The sequence below is a fragment of the Peromyscus eremicus genome, chromosome 1, assembly GCF_949786415.1.
Source record: "Peromyscus eremicus chromosome 1, PerEre_H2_v1, whole genome shotgun sequence".
In the NCBI taxonomy this organism is placed as follows: domain Eukaryota; kingdom Metazoa; phylum Chordata; class Mammalia; order Rodentia; family Cricetidae; genus Peromyscus; species Peromyscus eremicus.
The window spans coordinates 74,784,353-74,803,753 of record NC_081416.1 but is presented as its reverse complement, the minus strand read 5'-3'; the positions used below and the strand labels follow the sequence as shown (position 1 = coordinate 74,803,753).

Genomic DNA, 19,401 nt, shown 5'->3' with positions numbered 1-19,401 from the left:
AGAGAAATAACACACATCTAATCATCAGCAACAAAAAGGATCTGGGCCCGGTGAGATGGTTCAGCAGGTAAAAGCACTTGACACTGAATTCTGCCCTTGGTTCATGACAGAAGGAAAACTGAATCCTGAAAAGTCCTTACCTGCATGCATGTACGTCTACACTCACACACACACACACACAATAATAATAATAAGGGGGTGGTCTGAGTGCAGTCCCTATACAGTTTTAGGAAGAACAGTTGGATTTGCATGTTAGAATCATGGTGGACATTGGCATGAAGGCAGCATGGGGGTGTGAGTGTGTGTTCACATCTGATCAAAGGATTTACTGTGCCTAGGCTAATCCTTACCTAGGAAGGACATCATCTGTAACTGAAGATGTCAGGTGAAGTATTAAGTGAGGTAACGGAAGCCTGAGCAAATGCAATCCTGAAAAGGGTTTTTTGGTTTTGTGTTTTTTACTCTTTGGGGTCCCACCATCCAGCTCCGAAATAAATACACAGAGACTTATTACTTATGAATGCCCGGCCTTAGCTTGGCTTGTTTCTAGCCAGCTTTTCTAACTTAAATTATCACATTTCTCTTTAACTACACTTTGCCTCTGGGCTTTTTTTATCTTTCTTTCCTTCTTAATCTGTGGGTGGCTGGCCCCTGGCGTCCTCTCTCCTCCTTTTCTCATTTCCCTCTTTTTCTTTTATTTATTCTCTCTGCCTGCCAGCCCTGCCTATCCTTTCTCCTGCCTTGCTATTGGCCGTTCAGCTCTTTATTAGACCATCAGTTGTTTTAGACAGGCTAAGTAACACAGCTTTAGAGTTAAGCAAATGCAACATAAAAGAATGCATCACATCTTTGCACCATTACACAAATATTCCACAGCATAAACGAATGTAACACATCTTTTTTTTTTTTTTTTCTTTTTTGGTTTTTCACGTATAAATCTTTTTTCTTTTTCTTTTCTTTTTTTTTCTCAGAGCTAAGGACCGAACCCAGGGCCTTGCACTTGCTAGGCAAGCACTCTACCACTGAGCTAAATCCCCCACATCTTAAACTATACTCCACAACAGGGTTGTAGTGGGAGAAGGTATCTTTTAGTTGTCTGTCTTTTCTGTCTTAGGATGCCAGATACCTGGTGCTGTCTGTCTTGCCCAACAGCAAAGCAACCAGTCTTTCCTAGTGCCCTCTCTTCCTTTCATGTGTGTCTGCCTGTGGGTTTGTGCATGTTACTGCAGGTGCCTGGAGTCCTGAAGAGAGTGTAGGATCCCCTGGGAGCTGAAGTTACAGAAGATAGTGAGCTGCCTGATGTGGAAACAGAACTCAGGTCCACAAGAGCACTACATGCTCTTAATCGCTGGGCCATCTCTCCAGCTCCCCACTCCCCAGAAAAGATTTTATTCCCAGTGCCATCTCTCATAGAGACCCAGTGGTCAGATATTTCTTGGGATACAGTTTCTGAATCCCAACCTCAAGCTGCATCTCTCTTAAGAACTATTGTGAAGACCGATAACCAAATTATGAGTCTAAGAACTTTCAAAGAATGTCTAAATGAGATGCTTACCAAGTTCCTACTCTGCCTTACACTGTGCTGTGTGCTGCTGTGGAAGTTACCAGTAGTGCTGGGTATGTTCATGCGGCACAAGCCAGTTAGTCTAAATGATTGGGAATGAGAAGAGGAACTTTATTCCAGTAAGCCAGCTGATGAGAAGCTGGATGCCAGGCATTATCCCTAGAAAAGCCATCTTGCAGGGCTAGAGAGATGGCTTAGAGGTTAAGAGCATTGGCTGCCCTTCCAGAGGTTCTGATTTCAATTCCCAGCAACCACATGGTGGTTCACAACCATCTATAATGAGACCTGGTACCATCTTCTGACATGCAGGCAGAACATTGTATGCATAATAAATAAATGAATCTGTTTTTTTTTTTTTAAAGCCATCTTGCTAGGAAGCTAATTTAATGACAGCTTGTATAAAGGTAATCGAAGACTGGTGGTGGGCACCATGTCACAGATGCACGCCAATTCCTAATCACTATGTGTTTCTCAGTTCTGCAAAGCTCAGGAACTACGGTGTTATATGACCAACAGTTATTCTTTTCATCTACTAGTTTTGCCTATGATACAGTTCCTAAAATACTTTGCACTGGGCAGGCTACTGCAAGTGTTAGGTGGCCTAGCAGTGATGAAGGTCAACGTACTTGATCATTGTGGGGAGGACGGTGAAAGGACACGTGTTGCTCCACTTCATCTACCAATAAGAAGTGTCGCTTGAATGCTGCTATATGGTTTACATAATTCTATGACTTGACCATATGGATATATGGCTTAACCTTTACTGAGTCTCGGTGAATTTGGTACACTACTCAGAAAAAGGTCACTACTCAAGATTCTTCAGTCACTGCCAAAATAGCTCTTTATTGTATCCCTGCTCAGGACCCCCTTTTTAAGAGCTGCCGTTCTGGCTGAAGATGTAGTTCAGTGGTAGTGTTTGCCTAGCATTGATGAAGCCTTAGGTACAATCCTTAGCAGTGCATGAACCTGGTGTGGTAACACACATCCTACCCTCAGCATTCAGGTGATGAGAGCCCAAGGTCACCTCTCGAGACATTACAGGTTTGAGCCCTGCTGGGACTACATGTGATTCTTTAAAAAAAAAAAAAAAAAAGTTTATTCTGAAGGTAGTTTATTTGGCACACCTGTTCTTTCCCTGTCTCAACTGTTTTTACTCCCACCCCGAACAAGAAGAAAACAAGGGGTAGGCGGTATGCATAAAGCCCTGGGCTTCAGTCCTCTGCATCCCATGTAATTGGCTATGACGGAGCACAACTGTAATCCCCAGAAAACTGCCACGAATTCTAAGAGTTTGAGGCCAGCCAGTGAAGAGCATTTCTCCAAAAAGGAGGTGGTGGTGCCAGTCTTTAATCCCAGCACTTGGGAACCTAAGGTGAGACGAGCAAGGCCAGCAAGTATGAAGCCAGCCTCAACTACATGGGACCATGTATCAAAACAAACAACAAAGCCTGGTGGTGGTGGCGCACGCCTTTAATTCCAGCAAACGGAGGCAAAGGCAGGCGGATCTCTGTTGAGTTCGAGACCAGCCTGAGTTCCAGGACAGCCAGAGCTACACAGAAAAACTCTGTCTCAAAAAAAAAAAAAAAGAAAGGAAAAACAAAGGACAAACAAACAAACCAAAACCTCAGATTGAGTCCGGGCGTGGTGGCGCACGTCTTTAAATCTGAGCACTCGATAGAGGCCAGTGGATTTCTTGTGCGTTCAAGGCCGGCCTGGTCTACATAGCGAATTCCAAGTCACTCAGGACTATATAATTAGACCGTCTCAGTAAAAGAAAGGGGGGAAAATCAGATTGACGGGTTTCTAGAGTATAACTACAAATAGCCTTAGGGGAAACCACCCCGAAACAGAAACCACATCACAGTCTCCCACCTCCAACACCGAGACTCCGCCCCCTCCCCCTGACCCGGAACTAAAAGCGTAAGGCTCTCCGGTCTCCCTCATCACTTCCGGTACCACAATGGCGGCACAGGCAGCGACAGCCGCAGTTGCTGCAACGACTTCGGGAATTGTGGGGGAGGGCGAGCCCGGGCCCGGGGAAAATGCAGCTGTCGAGGGGCCTGCCCGGTCCCCGGGCCGCGTCTCTCCGCCGACCCCGGCGCGTGGCGAACCAGAAGTCACCGTGGAAATCGGAGAAACGTACCTGTGCCGGCGGCCCGATAGCACCTGGCGTGAGGGCGGGGCCCAGGGCCTAGAGGCGGGGTTTAGGGATGGGCAGGGCTTAGGAATGGGTGTTCCATAGGGCGGAGTTTGGGGGCTAGGAGTCTTGGGGTGAGGGTGGTGACTCAGGTAAGGTAAGAACGCAGACTGTGGGGAGCTGAGGAACTCCCTCTGATGGGAGACTGTAGTCGGGGATTATGCTTGTTTTCTCTTGTAAAACCATCAGTAAGGTGATCACATTGTAAGCGTATGAGCACTCATTCTTGCCCGATTCCAAGCTTCATTTTTCTTGCTCTGTTCCTTCACTGGTGTTTTTTGTTTTGTTTTTTGTCTGTCTTTACATTTACATTTCTCTGGTCCTCTACATCGCCAGCAAAGAGGACACCCAGTTCATAAAAACACGTTTCCCCTTTACTTATGTTCCTTTTCCTTCCCCCTTCAAAATAAACCCAGGCTCCTAGCTTTGAAATAAACTCCAAGCTGAGATGGCTCAAAAGATAAAGGTGTTTGCCACCAATCTTGAGGATCTGAGTTGTAGCCCCAGAACCCATACAGTTGAAGGAAACAATGACTCAGTGGTTGTCCTCTGACCTTCACATGTGAGCGCCCTCCCCACTCCCCCTAATAAGATAAATGAATGTAATTTTAAAACTAGAATAACCGTGGGGCATGGTATGCACACCTTTAATCCCAGTACTGAGAAGGCATACCTGTGAGTTCAAGGCCTGCCTAACTTGCTTAGCAAGTTCCAGGAGAGCCAGGACTACATAGAGAGACCCTGTCTCAAAAACAAAACAAAACTCAGAGTATAGGTCATGTCTGAGACCTCTCCTGTTTCTAGGCACTCCTTGTAAAGGCTGTTACCAGACCGGGCCTTGCTCCGCTCTCCAAAGACTGCCTTTATAAGCCTTTTATCACTGTACTTTCTTCTTGGAATGCATTAGCCTTTCTCATGTTTGCCTATCTAGCTCTTAACTCACCTCTTAACTTTATCTCCCATGGTGATCCCATTCTTGAGCCCTTCAGGCAAAGTTAATTACTTATATGTTCTGTAGTATTTTTTCCGTACCTCAGCCATAATATATGCAACATGCTAAAATCATCTGCCTTCCTCTGTTAAATGGGGAGCTGCTAGAGAGCAAGTCCTCTTGTGATTCATTACTGTCTCCGCTTTCTCCATCCAGCAAGAGCAGAGCAGAAGGCCAGACAAGCATTTGTTTCTAGACAGATCTGCTGGGTGCCTGTCAGTGTGCTAAAAAATTTAAGTCATTCTTTTTCGGTTGTAGGTAGGCACTCTTCTTACTTTCCAGATGAAGAAACTAAGGTTCAGAAAGTCAAAGTAATGTGATCAGCTACATTCATTTAGGAAATGTGAAGGGAGAATCATATATAAGCTTCAACTGTCGTAATCCCCAGCCAGCTCCCATGTCTCCCAAATAACTGAATGACTGAAATGATCACTGACTTTGGAGCTGGACTTAAACACACATAAAAACACACATACCAGGTTTCCTCAGTTTTCAGATCTCTGGCCCTGGGTAAGCCTCACTGACTCACCCTGTCCCCAAAACTTCAGTCCTAACCTAGCTCACCTTTACAGGGTGAATAAGTGCCATAACGGGTATGTGAATCTGGAAATTATCCCTCAGTGCGTCAGATGCCTTTTTTTCCTTTACAGATTCAGCAGAAGTGATCCAGTCTAGAGTGAATGACCAGGAGGGCCGGGAAGAATTCTACGTACACTATGTGGGCTGTGAGTGTTTGGGGCCACTGGGCCTGGGTGGAAGGAAGAGGTAGCAGGGTCACTCCCTCATGGTCCATCTTAACAGTTAACAGGCGACTGGACGAATGGGTGGACAAGAACCGACTGGCATTGACCAAGACTGTGAAGGATGCCGTGCAAAAGAACTCTGAGAAATACCTGAGTGAGCTGGCGGAGCAGCCGGAGCGCAAGATCACTCGAAACCAAAAACGAAAGCATGATGAGATCAACCACGTACAGAAGGTCTTGGCCCCTCCCCTTTTCCATAGCACCTCCCACTTAAAATCTTGTGTGCCAGGGATTTTATCTCTCATTTATTCTTCATATGTTAAAAAACCTCAGCTTATAGAGAGAAGAGACTTGCTCTGTCACAGCAAGGAAATGGTATAGTTAGGACTGGAACTCTGGAACTTGAAGCCCAAAGGGAAGGAAAAGAAAACAAAATTACGTCAGTTACTTGTTTATCTAGCACCATGCTGAGTGCTGTAAAAAACTTATCCTCCCCAGTAGTCCATCACCACAGGGAAAATTTGTTCTTAGGCTCAGAGAACTTAGCATGTCAAAGTTAAACAGCTGCTTAAAAGGTGGGCAGGAGTTATGCCATACATTATGGTTTGTGAGCCAAAGTATTCGGTTAAATAGACTTCATTCCCTCTTTTCAGTGGGGCCTTTGCTGATCATCATTCTTAGTTTACAGAGGGAGCACAGATAGGTTTAGAAGTCTCATTAGGGGACGGGAGAGATGGTTCAGTGGTTAAGAGCACTGGCTGCTCTTCCAAAGTACCTGGGTTCAATTCCCAGTACCCACACGGCAGTTCACAACTGTCTGTAACTCCAGTTCCAGGGGATCTGGCATCCTCACACAGACATGCATGCAGGCAAAACACCAATATACATAAAAAATAAATAAATCTTCAAAAAAGAAAGAAATCTCATTAGGAAGTACATTGTCTTAGGGTCCAGACCCTAACCATGGTTTTGGATACATTTGTAGAATTATTCTTTAAAATGTGTGTGTGTGTGTGTGTGTGTGTGTCCCCATCTGTGTGTGTGTCTGTGTGTCTGTGCCAGGGTTGCGTGCTATGATTGGAGAATGTGGAGGCTAGAGAGCAACTTTGTGAAGTCAGTCCTCTCCTACCTTTAAGTAAGTTCCAGGGATCAAGCTTAGGTCTCTAGGCTTACACTGCACATGTCACCACCCACTGAGCCACCATAATGGCCCCTTTTTTTGGTTTTTCAAGTCAGTTTCTCTGTAGCTTTGTAGACCAGCTTGCTCAGAACCAGGCTGGCCTCGAACTCACAGAGATCCACCTGGCTGGGCCTCCCGAGTGCTGGGATTAAAGGCGTGCGCCACCGCTGCCTGGCCCCTCAATGGCTTTTTTTGTTTTTTGAGACTGTCTTATGTAGCCAGCCTGGCCTTAAGACTTCTACATAGCCAAGGCAGATCTTGACCTGATTCTCCTGTGCCTACTTCCCAAGTGCTAGGCTTACAGGAGTGAGTCATCATGCTTGGCTATCTTGGTTTCTTGTGACTGTGTAGCCCAGGCTGGCCTTTCCTGTTCCTGGGGATTATGTTCCGCCCACTCTGAACCTCCATTTCTTTTCTCTTTCCCTCCTTTCTTTCTGTTTTGGAAGTTTGACAGTTTTATTAGAAAAACCCCAAGGCAGGCAGGGTGTAAAGTTTAGGAAAAAAGAGTCATGCCATTTAAAATGGCATGAAGGTCAGATACATGGTGGATAGTCAGCCACATGTCAGGGAGCCAAGTTTTAGAGGAGTAAAGAAGCTAAAAATGTTGGAGGGAGGCCCAAAGTGTTAAGGAAAATATGCTTAGAGAAGAGATAGAAGGAAGAAAAGGAAAAGTTACATTTTTCTGAATAATTCCGAAAAGAGCAGACCTAGAGTCCTACATTGATTTCCAGGCTAAGGCACTGCAGCAGCTGTGAGCCTCAGCATCCTAGTTCTGCTTACACACTCTTGGTGAGCACAGTGCACAGTGCTTTTCACACTGTGGACACAGTGTGTTAACAAGTCCACAGGCTGGGAACTTGTTTGGTTGTGGCGTGTATAACATTTACATTTTGTAAAAGCAGCTTTTTAGATTTATGTGTATGAATGTGGCCTGCATGTGTACCACATGTACATCTGGTGCCCACAGAGTTCAGAAGAGGGTGTTGGATTCCTTGGAATTGCAGTTACAAAGGCTGTGAGCCACGATGCAGGTGCTGGGAACCGAACCCAGGTCTTCTGCAAGAGCAGCAAATACTCCTAACCCCTCAGCCATTTTTCCATCCCTTTAAAATTGTTTGAATGGAAGAAAGAAATAGGATAATGTAGACAATATTGGTGTTTTCCATGTTCTTAGGGGTAAGTACTATTTTGAGGTAGTTGTGTTTGACTTGTAATCCATACATGTATATATACACAGACATTTCAACTGGGTACAATGCCAACTATGCTTTAATAAGAAATGCTTTCAATACCCTAAGCTAGAAAGGCTCTCCAGGGTGAGGGTAGCACTGTCTAGTTGAATTGTTATAAATGGATTATGGGCTGTTCTAGCCAATACAGTAGCTCCTCTAGTCACCTGGGGCTTGTCAGTACTAATTTGTGCATGTCCAGTTTGACTAGAATTTTTTTTTTGGGGGGAAGGGTGAGATAGGGTTTCTCTAACAGTTCTGTGGAATTTTTTTAATTGTCATGAATTTGCATTTAAATAGTACTTGTGATTAATGGCTGTTCTCTTGGACAGCACAGGTTTAAAAGGCTGGCCTCTGATTTGAATAGAGTGACTCTCAGTCAGCAGGTAGATAATGGGTGGGCTGAGTAGTGATGGATGAGTGATAAAACTGTCAGCAAGGTTCTTTAGAAGCTACATAATTTTTGGAGATTTTTGCCTGTTCATTGGTTGGGTTTTTTGAGACATGGCCTCAAACTTGATATATTGCAAAGGATGACCTTGAACTGATTCCCCTGCCTCTACCTCTGAAGTGCTGGGATACAGGTGTGTACCACCATCCTATTCTAATTAATGTTTAATTCTAAATAAATTGCAACATTTAAGAAAAATAGTGGTTTTGTAATTCTTTAATGTATTTGCAGAAAAGAATTGTGCTTTGTGAAAATTGAGAAATACAGTTTAAAGAGATATTTGAAGAGAAAAATCTTTGTTCCTTTTGTTTTTCCTGTCTTTGTTGGAATTGGGCAGACCAAAGCTACTCTGTTCTGTGTACCAGTTCTGTGACCTTGGGCAAGTGACTTTGCTTCTTTGTACCTTAGGTTCCTCTTTTGTATAATGGGAATAACAAGTGCTCTTGTTTCAAAGATTCATTTAAAAGCTAAATGAAATAATATCTATAATATCTATAGAGTGCTTGGCAGTTGCTGGTACCCACAGGCAAGTGACCTCATCCCATTCTGTCTGTTTACTACTCTCTAAAATTGCAATAAGAATTCCCTGTCAAGGCCAGGTATGGTGGTACATACCTGTAGTCACAGCACTGGGGACCTGAGGTAGGAAGGATTGTTCAGCTGAGATAAGAATTTCCTGTAAGTTTCGAGTTCAAGGCCAGTCTAGGATACAGGGCAAATTCCAGACCATTGTGCTATACATCCTGAGACCCTATCTCAAAAACAACATAATTAGGGGCTGGAGAGATGGCTCAGAGGTTAAAAGCACTGGCTATTCTTCCAGAAGTCCTGAGTTCAATTCCCAGCAACCACATGGTGGCTCACAACTATCTGTAATGAGATCTGGTGCCCTCTTCTGGCCTGCAGGCAGAACAATGTATACATAATAAATAAATAAATCTTAAAAAAAAAAAATAATAAGCCGGGCGGTGGTGGCGCACGCCTTTAATCCCAGCACTCAGGAGGCAGAGGCAGGCGGATCTCTGTGAGTTCGAGGCCAGCCTGGTCTACAGAGCGAGATCCAGGAAAGGCACAAAGCTACACAGAGAAACCCTGTCTCGAAAAAACCAAAAAAAAAAAAAAAAAAAAAAAAAAAAATAATAATAATAATAATAATAATTAGGAACAACCCAACACAAAAGTGAATGAATTTAGTCAGATTTACTAGAAGATGCTTGGGAATGATGTTGGGCCTTGAACAGCCGGAAAGAGCAAAATTAATCATACATGATAGTTCACAGAGCTCTGTCATAGATTCACCTGACCCGTGCTCTGCCTCGGTGAGGTGAGCATATAGAGCATGAGGAGAAGGAAGGGCATTCTCAGAGTGGAAGTAACTACAGTGTAAAAGGTTGAAGGCTGGAAGAAACGTTTTGATAGCTGTGGATTTGAGGGGCTGAGATATAGCAGGGAGTTTAAGAAACCCTTGTCAGTTGTCCAGACCTAAAGTAGCAGTGATTGTTTGGAGTGCGTCAGAGAAAAGTTCTACTGGAACCGATTCCAGAGATGCCATGGAGATAAGAGCTGGCGTCCACTCAGTTGGCCACTGGTTAGGTCAGCCACCAGGGTGAGGAGTCTTAAGAGCAAGTCAGCCAGTGACAGGCAGTGATGTTTAAGAGAGGGCCCCAGAGGAAGAGGAGCCTGGAAGTCCTTTCTGGACACCTACTGTCTGACATGACAAGGCGGGGGGAACCCCATGGAGCGTCCTCAGGAGCTGCTGAGGTCTGGTGTTCAGGAGGGGGACCTGAGCCAGCAGCTGATCTTACTCTGGACGTGCATGGCCCAGTGTACAGCTGAAGCTCTTTGTTTGTTTGCTTGTTTTTGTTGTTGCTGTTGTTTGTGTGGAGACATGGTTTCTCTGTGTATCCCTGACTGTCCTGGAACTCATTCTGTACACCAGGCTGGCTTCAAACTCAGAGATCTGCCTATCTCTGCCTTTTGAGTGCTGGGATTTAAAAAAACGTGTGCCACCACACCCTGCCTCAATCTGATTATTGTTGTTGTTGTTGTTTGTTTTGACAAGGGTCCCACATAGTCCAGACTGGCTTCACACTTACTGATTTAACTTCTCCTACCTTAGGTTCCCAGGTGCTTGGATTCAAGGTGAGCTCTACCACTGCCAGGCTGAAGCTCTTAACCTAACCACAAACCAGGCCTGACCCCAGGCCCTGCTTATGTAGCTTAAGGTCCAGGCTGAGGCATCTGGATGTGTGGAGAGGTAGGCAGACAGGAGAGGAGCTCAGAAGAGCCAGCCTCCCAACAAAGTAAAACAGATGAGCTATTGGCGTGATTCCTTATTATTACTGTGAGGTCTTATTATTGTAGACGACAGTGGATAGCACTGAGTTCTAGGATGCAGGCCCGTCTAACCACGTCTGTTATTACTGTGAGGTCTTATTATTGTAGACGACAGTAGATAGCACTGAGTTCTAGGATGCGGGCCAGTCTAACCATGTCTGTTCATCTCTGTGCACTTCTTGCCCAGACCTATGCAGAGATGGACCCCACCACAGCAGCCTTGGAAAAGGAACATGAGGCGGTAAGAATAAGCAGGGTCTGGGGACCAGCTGGGGTCCTCCCTGCCCTCCTCGTTCCTGCTGAGCTCTGAGCTGTGCCTGCCCCCTGCTCTCCCTGTCTGCAGATCACCAAAGTGAAGTATGTAGACAAGATCCACATTGGGAACTATGAAATTGATGCCTGGTATTTCTCACCTTTCCCAGAAGACTATGGGAAGCAGCCCAAGCTTTGGCTCTGCGAGTACTGCCTCAAGTACATGAAGTACGAGAAGAGCTTCCGCTTCCACCTGGTGAGGCTGGGCCTGCAGCAGGGCGGTCGCCCACCCAGGGATGAGTCCAGAGAAGCTGGCAAAAAACCACCAAGGGACTAGAGACCTGGAGTCCTCTGGGTGTGGCGATATTTCCTCTATCCTGGTGTCTAGGGGATGGCCATAGGAAGATCAGAAGTTCAGGGTCATCCTCGGCTAGATAGTGAGTTCTAGGGTGGCTTGAACTGCATAAAGAAGGAAAGCGGGACTTGGAGAGATGGCTCAGGGGTCAAGAACATTGAATTCTCTTGCCGAGGACCCAAGTTCAGTTCGCAGCACCCATGTCAGGTACCTGTAACTCCAGCTCCAGGAGATCTAAAGCCCCCTCCTGTCCCTGCTGGAACATGCACTCAAGTACACACACACACACACACACACACACACACACACACACACACACACACACAGAGTTGTAAGCTGGCCTTAAACTCACAAAGATCCATCTGCCTCTGCTTCTGCCGCTACCTTCCGAGTTCTGGGACTGAAGATGTGCACCACCATGCCCTGCTAGAAAATAAAAGTGTTTTTGTTTTTTTTTTAAGTTAGTTTGAAGAAAAGAGGGAGAGATGAAAAGAGAAAATAGAGACAGCTTTCCCACTGCTGGTGGGGTAACTTTGCCCAGTTTACTCCACTCCTCAAGACCTCAGTTTCCTCTTCTACAGAGTGGGACCAAACTATTCAAGTTCCTTGCCCTTTACTATAAAGCCTGGTGTTGGGCTCCTCAGGACAAAAGAGAAAAGGGACAACAAAGAGCTCCTGAGCAATGATGTCAGCCGTAGGAAGGAGTGCTGTACTACAGCGGGCAGGAAGGGGGCGCTCTTCACTAGCACAGCAGGATGTCTCCCAAAGCGGGACCCAGGTGAACACATGAGGTTTAGGTCATGGCCACACCCAAAATCAGTTGATTGTGATGCTTGCAAGTTATTAGCCTCTTTGTGCCTTAGTTAGGAAATCGATTGTGTTCTGGTGAGGAAACGGTTACTGAACATAAAGCCGTGAATGTAAGCACATGGCAAAACGAGAGACTCGGCCACACAGTGCTGAGTGGAAGTCACTTAGCAGAGAGTAAAGGTCTGAAGCTTGTTCCCTCACCCTGCTCCCCAGGGCCAGTGTCAGTGGCGGCAGCCCCCAGGGAAGGAGATTTATCGAAAGAGCAACATCTCTGTGTATGAAGTGGACGGCAAAGACCATAAGGTGAGTGGTAGCCCAGGGCGTGTGGGGAACTGGCTATCTCCTGGGTAATTCTTTTTTTTGTTGTTGTTTTTTGAGACAGGGTTTCTCTGTATAGCTATGTCCTCTTGGCCAAGTGAGGTCTCATGTCCTTGGTGCTTGGCCTGTGTTGGTGCACAGTGAACATGGCCATGTGGTGTACCCCCTCAGGCCAGGGCTCCCCTCTCTTTCTGGGGACTCCCTTTCTAACAGGGTGGTTCTGGTTTGGCTAGTTCTGGAGCCTCAAGTGGAGACTGTCTTACCTGAGGCTGCTCTTAAACAGCTTCCTCTTTCTAAGTGGCCCAGAGATGTTTGCCTGGAAGGGGAAGTGCTTTTGTAAGAGATTTCCTATTCAGTTCTGAGGCTGCAGCTGAGTTCCTGCTTCCCAGAGGAATGCAGGGAGCAGGGATGGACTGTGGTGGCTTGCTTTGGCCTTGGCCTGCTGTGTAGGAGGGCTTTAGCAAGTGTTTTAGTCTCCCCTGAAGGGCCATGTAGTACAAGCTGAGGCGAGCAGGCTTCTTAGATGACCATGTCACTTCCTGGCTGGTCTCAGACTACTTACTTCACTTTGTTTTGTTCCTGTTTCCGCATCCATAAGTCAAGAGTCATAATTGTTTACCTCATCTGTTTGGTAGAACAAATGAGACCACAAATGTCAGGTATGTGGCACGTGCCTGGCATCTAGTAGGCTGTTGGTAAACATGGCCTTTGTTGTTATTGGAGACCTGTTGGGACTCAGGTGGCCTTGTGCTAGGGGAACACCGAGCCTGCTCCCTGCCAGCTACTCTGACTTCCTTTAGTTGAACTGGTAGAATGACAGAAGGGCCTCCCCTGGAAACAGGGTGGGGGTGGTGTTTACCAATTCCACCTTCTGCCAGTTTGGAAGCCTTAAATTAACACCGCACTCCCCACTCAGGCCCCTGAGTCACATCAGAGCAGCATGCTGGCCTCACACAGTATTAGATTGGATAAGGGAGTAGAAGAGGTCTACAAGCCAGACATGCAGTGTGTGCTGACTCACACCTATAATTCGAGCACCCAGGAGGCTGAGAAAGGAGGATTGCCACAAATTTGAGACCAACCTGAGCTGTAGGCTGTCTAAACTCTGTCTTGAAAATTAAAAGGGCTGGGTGTGATAGCACATGCCTTTATTCCCAGCACTTGGGAAGCAAAGGTAGGCAGGTCTCCAAGAGTTCAAGGCCAGTCTAGTCTATAAGCTAAAGTCTTACTATAAGGCCATAGTAAGACCCTTTCTCAAAAATAAAAATAAAAAAGTGAAAAACAGAAACCAAAAACAGAAACCTTTTAAATCTGTACTAGGAAGCCAGCTGCAAGGCACCATGGTCTCTCCTAATGCTGGCCTAGGCAGGCCTGTCTGCATCAGTTAGACTGAGGCCCAGCAACTGTGACCAGTTGGGCAGCAGACAGCTCAGGTTTTTGGTCTGGCTGCAGGCCTCTCCGGTTGGCAGTTACCAGCTTCTGCTTAGCAGCTTTTCATTGACTGTGAATGGGACAGAGCCTGGACCCAGCTGAGTTCTGCCCTGGCGTTCACCGGCCGTGGAACCTAAGCCACTCCTCTTTCTGGGCCTCAGTTTCCTGTTCTAAAACACAAGTTAGTGTCTGGAAAGGTTGAAGCCGATCATGCGTGTCAAACCCTACCCCTTCTTTGGCCCTCAAGAGTGGTCCCTTGACAGGGAAGGTGCTCACTGTGCAAGCCCGACAGCCTGAGTTTATCCTGGAGCCTTGCTCTCCAGCATTCACGTGTGTGCCCTAACGTGCGCGCGCGTGCGTGCCTGTGCGCGCCTCCTCCCCACTAACAAAGTGTCAGCGAGTTGGGCATGATGGCAGGGCATGATGGCACATACCTTTAGTTCCAGAATGCAGGAGGCAGAAGCAGGCAGATCTCTCTGTGTCTGATGGTCTGCAGAATAAATTCCAAGTCAGCCACGACTACATATTGAGACACTGTCTCAAAAACAAATAAATAATAAAGGAAGCAATGATCAGCTCTCCTGTTACTGTTAGCGCTAGTGGACTTCACTTTGGGTCTCCTTCCGTCCACTTCGCTGACTGCAAGACTCCTTTCTGCTTTGAATTCTGTTCCATCCTGAGGAGGTGCTTTCTCCCCTACCTGACCCTGGCTCCTCTGTGCAGCCTAGCACTTAAAGAGCTGCAGAGTGATGCCGGGCGGTGGTGGCGCACGCCTTTAATCCCAGCACTCGGGAGGCAGAGCCAGGCGGATCTCCGTGAGTTCGAGGCCAGCCTGGGCTACCAAGTGAGTCCCAGGAAAGGCGCAAAGCTACACAGAGAAACCCTGTCTCGAAAAACCAAAAAAAAAAAAAAAAAAAAAAAAAAGAGCTGCAGAGTGGCTGCTGGTCCCCAGACAGAGCGGAGGCATTGTACTGTTTGCTGAGCATGTTTCTACCTCTTGTCCCTAGATATATTGTCAGAACCTGTGTCTGCTGGCCAAGCTTTTCCTGGACCACAAGACCTTGTATTTTGATGTGGAACCCTTTGTCTTTTACATTTTGACAGAAGTAGATAGGCAAGGGGCCCACATCGTCGGCTACTTTTCTAAGGTACTGGTTCGGGGAGCCTGGGAAGGTGTTATAAACTAGATTGGGGGCTGGAACCTCCAAAGGGCCTGAGTACCCCATACTCCACAGGAGAAGGAATCTCCAGATGGAAACAACGTGGCCTGCATCCTGACACTGCCCCCCTACCAGCGGCGCGGCTATGGGAAGTTCCTCATTGCTTTCAGTAAGTAGCTGCTACAGTCTAGGAAGTGGGTGTAGTTGGGAATGCTGGGCTGGGGGCAGGGCAAGGCTGGATCTTTAAGTTCTTTCTGTCACTGCCAGGTTATGAGCTCTCCAAGCTGGAGAGTACTGTAGGCTCTCCAGAGAAGCCACTGAGTGACCTGGGCAAACTCAGCTACCGAAGCTACTGGTCATGGGTCTTGCTGGAGATCCTGCGAGACTTCCGGGGCACATTGTCTATCAAAGATCTTAGGTAAGAGCCTCGGTTTCCAGCCAGGTCCAGGATACACCGTCCATCAGGGACCCTGTGAATGGTCATCTTGGAATCCTGCGGGAGTGGGCTCTCCTAAGAGTGTCATGGGTCTTGTCTCTTTCCCTGTCTCCATGTATTCTATTCCTTCTCTACAGCCAGATGACCAGCATCACCCAGAATGACATCATCAGCACACTGCAGTCCCTCAACATGGTTAAGTACTGGAAGGGCCAGCACGTGATCTGTGTCACACCTAAGCTGGTAGAGGAACACCTCAAAAGTGCCCAGTATAAGAAACCGCCTATCACAGGTGTGTGGGGTGCTGCTGTGTGCAGTGTGTGTGTGTGTGTGTGTGTGTGTGTGTGTGTGTGTGCGCGCGCGCGCGCGCGCGCTCGAATGTTTGGCAGGGTGGGATAAGAGCCAAGGCTTCCCTTTTTTTTTTTTTTTTTTGGCTGTTACAAGATCCCAAACCAGTTGGACCAGCTTCCAGGACTGCGACCTAGAGCAGGTTACTCATTCCTGGGATTCCCTCCCCCTCCTCAGGACTGAGGTTGCCCTTTTGTTCTCACCCTGAGAAGGTGAAACCTGGCCTGGGCCCAGGAAGAGCAGCCAGCCAGGTGTAAGCAGGCTTGACCCACGGCCTCTCATACCTCTTTTCTCCCACAGTGGACTCTGTCTGCCTCAAGTGGGCACCCCCTAAGCACAAACAAGTCAAGCTTTCCAAGAAGTGAGTGGCCTGTTCCCAGCTTTGGACCTACATTTCCTGGCCTCTAACCTGTAAATATGTGTACAGACCTGTTTTGTGTCATTTTTTAATAAAGTAAATTCTGCTGGTGTGCAAAGGAGATACCAAAGGGTGATATTCTTCATTTCATTTCACATACAGCCAGTTGTGTTCAAAACATTTACTCCTTGCTCCTTTTATCCCTCACCCTGATCCAAGCCCCAGCCAGCTCCGGTGGGGGCTCAGTCCTCCGGAGTCCAGGAGTTGGGCTCAAAGCAGGCTTGGCAGCTAGTGGAGTAGGCTGAGGTCTTCCCTACCTGAAGGACAGACAAAGCCCAGGAGACAGGAAGAGGCCAAAGTAATGGGCTCATCAGGCAGAATGGGTAGGGCCCTGAAGCTGGTCTTCTGCAGCACGCAGCTAGGCAGCCGCGCTATGGACTAGACACAGGTGGAAATCAGGGCTCATTTTCCTGGTTGAGGCTTCTGGGAGTTCCATAGGAGCCTAACCAGTAAACTGCAGACAGTAGAGAAAGGGAGCTCGCATTTCCGGCCCATTCCACAGGCCGTAAACTTCTTGGCCCTTGATTATAATCCCAAAGAGCAATTGAAGAAGAATGGGCTCAAAGATAACGTTGGTGCACTGCCCTCCGGAACGGCACATGTCCTTGGGTGTGCTGTTGGTTTTGGAAGAATGGTCAGTTTTGAGGGTTAAGTAGCTTAATGTTCAAACCAAAGGCAGAGGAGGCCCAGGGCCAGGCCCAGTGGCAGGAAAAGTATGGGCCTTAATCCCTGGGCTGGAGCTGAGTTGAAGACAGGATGGTGGTTGCAGAGGTGGCCATCTGGCTGGGACTCCTGGGTTTGGGGAACCATACGAGGCTGGAGTTCTGCCACATTGTGGTGGATCCAGGAGGCATAGGTAGAAGTTAGAGTATACACTCCAGGCCTGTTGGGGGCTCCACAGGCATCACCCCAGCTCACAATGCCTGCCAAATACCAGAGGCCTTCTATGGGACAAGAGAGTGGGCCCCCAGAGTCACCCTAAGGAAAAAAAAGCTCTGTCAGGACATACGTCTGGCCAACAGTCATCCATACCCACTCCACCCAGCCCTCCACCTCTCAGGGTATACTTGTCTCTGGGCCCTGGGCCCTTGCCCTTACCTGACAAGCATCTTTGCCTCCCTTCACATAGCCAGCACACAGCATGTCCTGCTGGATAGTATGGGGTTCTTCAGGCACGGCATTGATATTGTATAGGCAGCCACAGGTTTCACGGCTGATTAGTGGTACCTCAAGTTGCTGCAGTGGCCTGGGCATCTGGAGGCTCACTGTGGGAACAAAATGTTTTTACTCAGGGTCCCCAACCCAATCAGCTTCCCCTTCCCTGTCCCTTGGCACCCAGTGCCTCGCCTCACCTGAAGGGGCCACATGCCCCCATCCTGTGACAGTACACTGGAGGCCGTTGGGAAAGGAGGCATTGGCTGCAGGGAGGCAGATGGGTTTGATGTAGCGGGAGAAGGTGACAGGGCTGCTGAGACGGACGAGTGCAATGTCACCCTGGGAGCCCTCTTCACGGTAGCTTGAGTGGGCGATGATCTGGGCCACTGTGCGGTCCACGGTCTCGTTGTTGTAGGAGTCCAGCTGGTGGGCCCCCATCTTCACCTCATACTGTTCCCTGGAGTGTTCTCTGCAGGCAGAGGCAAAGGGTAGGACCTGAGACACCTCTTCTTTCCCCTGACCCTTGGTGCCTTATGCTGTCCTAGCTCACATCCTGTATGGCACTGAGGACCTAGTTTTACCCATGCCCCTAACCGCACTTTGAACTTTTTCGTGTGTGTGTGTGTGTGTGTGTGTGTGTGTGTGTGTGTGTGTGATCTCATTATCCCTGGGCGTCCTGGAACTTTATGTATACTAGGCTGGCCTTGAACTCACAGAGATCCACCTGTCTTTGCCTCTTGAGTGCTGGGATTAAAAGCGTGACCACTAAGTGTGGCCCAAGACTACTGATACTCTTAAGCCCACACCAGGAACTAGTATGACCTATGGTCTGGACTGACCCATGGCATGCTTTTTTTTTTCTTTCTTTCTCTACCTACCTTTTTTTTTTGAGACAGGGTCCAATGTAAACAGGGTCAAGCTAGCCTTGAATTGACTATGCAGTAGCTGTGGATGACCTTGAACTTCTGATCCTATTTCCACCTCCCAAGCACTGGGATTTCAGGCCTGTCACCCAAATGCTGTTTCCAACCCACTTTTGACCCTCCCTCCACCCCTCCACTGGCTGGTACCTGGGGAAGCAGTGAGCAGCTGACACCACCCATTGATTGGACACCAGTGACCCTCCACACACATGGACGCCATCGTAGGTGATGCTGACCTGCCAGGGCCACTGGCCAGGCTTGGCTTTGCTACCGCCTGTGATGCGTGGCTGCATGACTGCACCACACGGGGCTGTCCAGGGAAGAAGGGAAGGTGAAGGCCGGCCTTTCTGTGCACGACCCCCTCCCCCGCCCCCCACAGCAGCCCTTAGCCCTGCCACCCCACCACCCCCACACACTGAGACTGGGTTCAGAGCCTGGGAAGTGCATTCATATCAAGCTGCCTTCCCACCCTCTGGCTCAATAGCTGTGAGAAGTTCACTGCCTGGTGCTCTCCTACTCAAGTGTCATGGCAGCCCCTTCCTCCCAAGTCTTCTTGCTCTCTATCCAGTCTACCCCTTACATATCTGAGTATCTTTATAAACCACAAATTTGACCAAGTCATGGTCTTGCTAAGCTCTTCCATGGCTCCAACTGACCTTAAGATACATTCCAGGTGCTGGAGAGATGGCTCAGCTGTTAAGAGCACTTGTTACTCTTGCAGAGGCCTAGGTGTGGTTTCCAGCACCCACATGGCAGCTCACAATGCTCCTAAATTCTAGTTCCAGGGGATCTGATACCTCTGACCTCCAAAGGCACCAGACACTCATGTGACACACATACATCCATACAGGCAAAATAAAAAGATACGTTCCAGATGCACCTGACACTGTGTCCTCTGACTATTGCCCTAGACACCTCCTGTCACATACACTGGGCCATGCACTGCTCACCTCTGGACCTTTGTTAATACCAGGCACTCTATGAATGCCTTTCCCACCCTTTCTCTGCTAGGTTGGAGAGCCTTCCTAAGTGCGGCCCCTCCACAGCCTGCTCTGATCCAGCTGGCTGAGTCACAGGTGGTGTTCTCAGCTTCCAGGGCCCTC

At 47.9% G+C, this 19,401-nt stretch overlaps 2 protein-coding genes across 2 annotated transcripts in view; one reads left to right on the top strand and one right to left on the bottom strand.

Annotated features, from left to right (window-relative positions):
• Nucleotides 1-3,498: 3,498 nt before the first annotated feature.
• Kat8 (lysine acetyltransferase 8) lies at nucleotides 3,499-16,281 on the top strand. The gene is made up of 11 exons (XM_059266173.1): nucleotides 3,499-3,735; nucleotides 5,403-5,477; nucleotides 5,554-5,729; nucleotides 10,880-10,933; nucleotides 11,036-11,200; nucleotides 12,323-12,412; nucleotides 14,866-15,006; nucleotides 15,094-15,187; nucleotides 15,286-15,436; nucleotides 15,592-15,746; nucleotides 16,103-16,281. The coding sequence occupies exons 1-11, from the start codon at nucleotides 3,525-3,527 to the stop codon at nucleotides 16,165-16,167; spliced, it is 1,377 nt and encodes a 458-aa protein (XP_059122156.1). The 5' UTR covers nucleotides 3,499-3,524; the 3' UTR covers nucleotides 16,168-16,281.
• The window catches only part of Prss36 (serine protease 36), a 24,313-nt gene continuing 21,141 nt past the window's right edge, over nucleotides 16,230-19,401 (bottom strand). The window contains exons 19-22 of the mRNA XM_059257233.1: nucleotides 18,446-18,608; nucleotides 17,573-17,844; nucleotides 17,319-17,485; nucleotides 16,230-17,198 (exon numbers count right to left, since the gene is read on the bottom strand). Coding sequence (XP_059113216.1) covers nucleotides 16,878-17,198; nucleotides 17,319-17,485; nucleotides 17,573-17,844; nucleotides 18,446-18,608 — 923 coding nt within the window. The 3' untranslated portion in view covers nucleotides 16,230-16,877. The remainder of the gene's footprint in view (nucleotides 17,199-17,318; nucleotides 17,486-17,572; nucleotides 17,845-18,445; nucleotides 18,609-19,401) is intronic.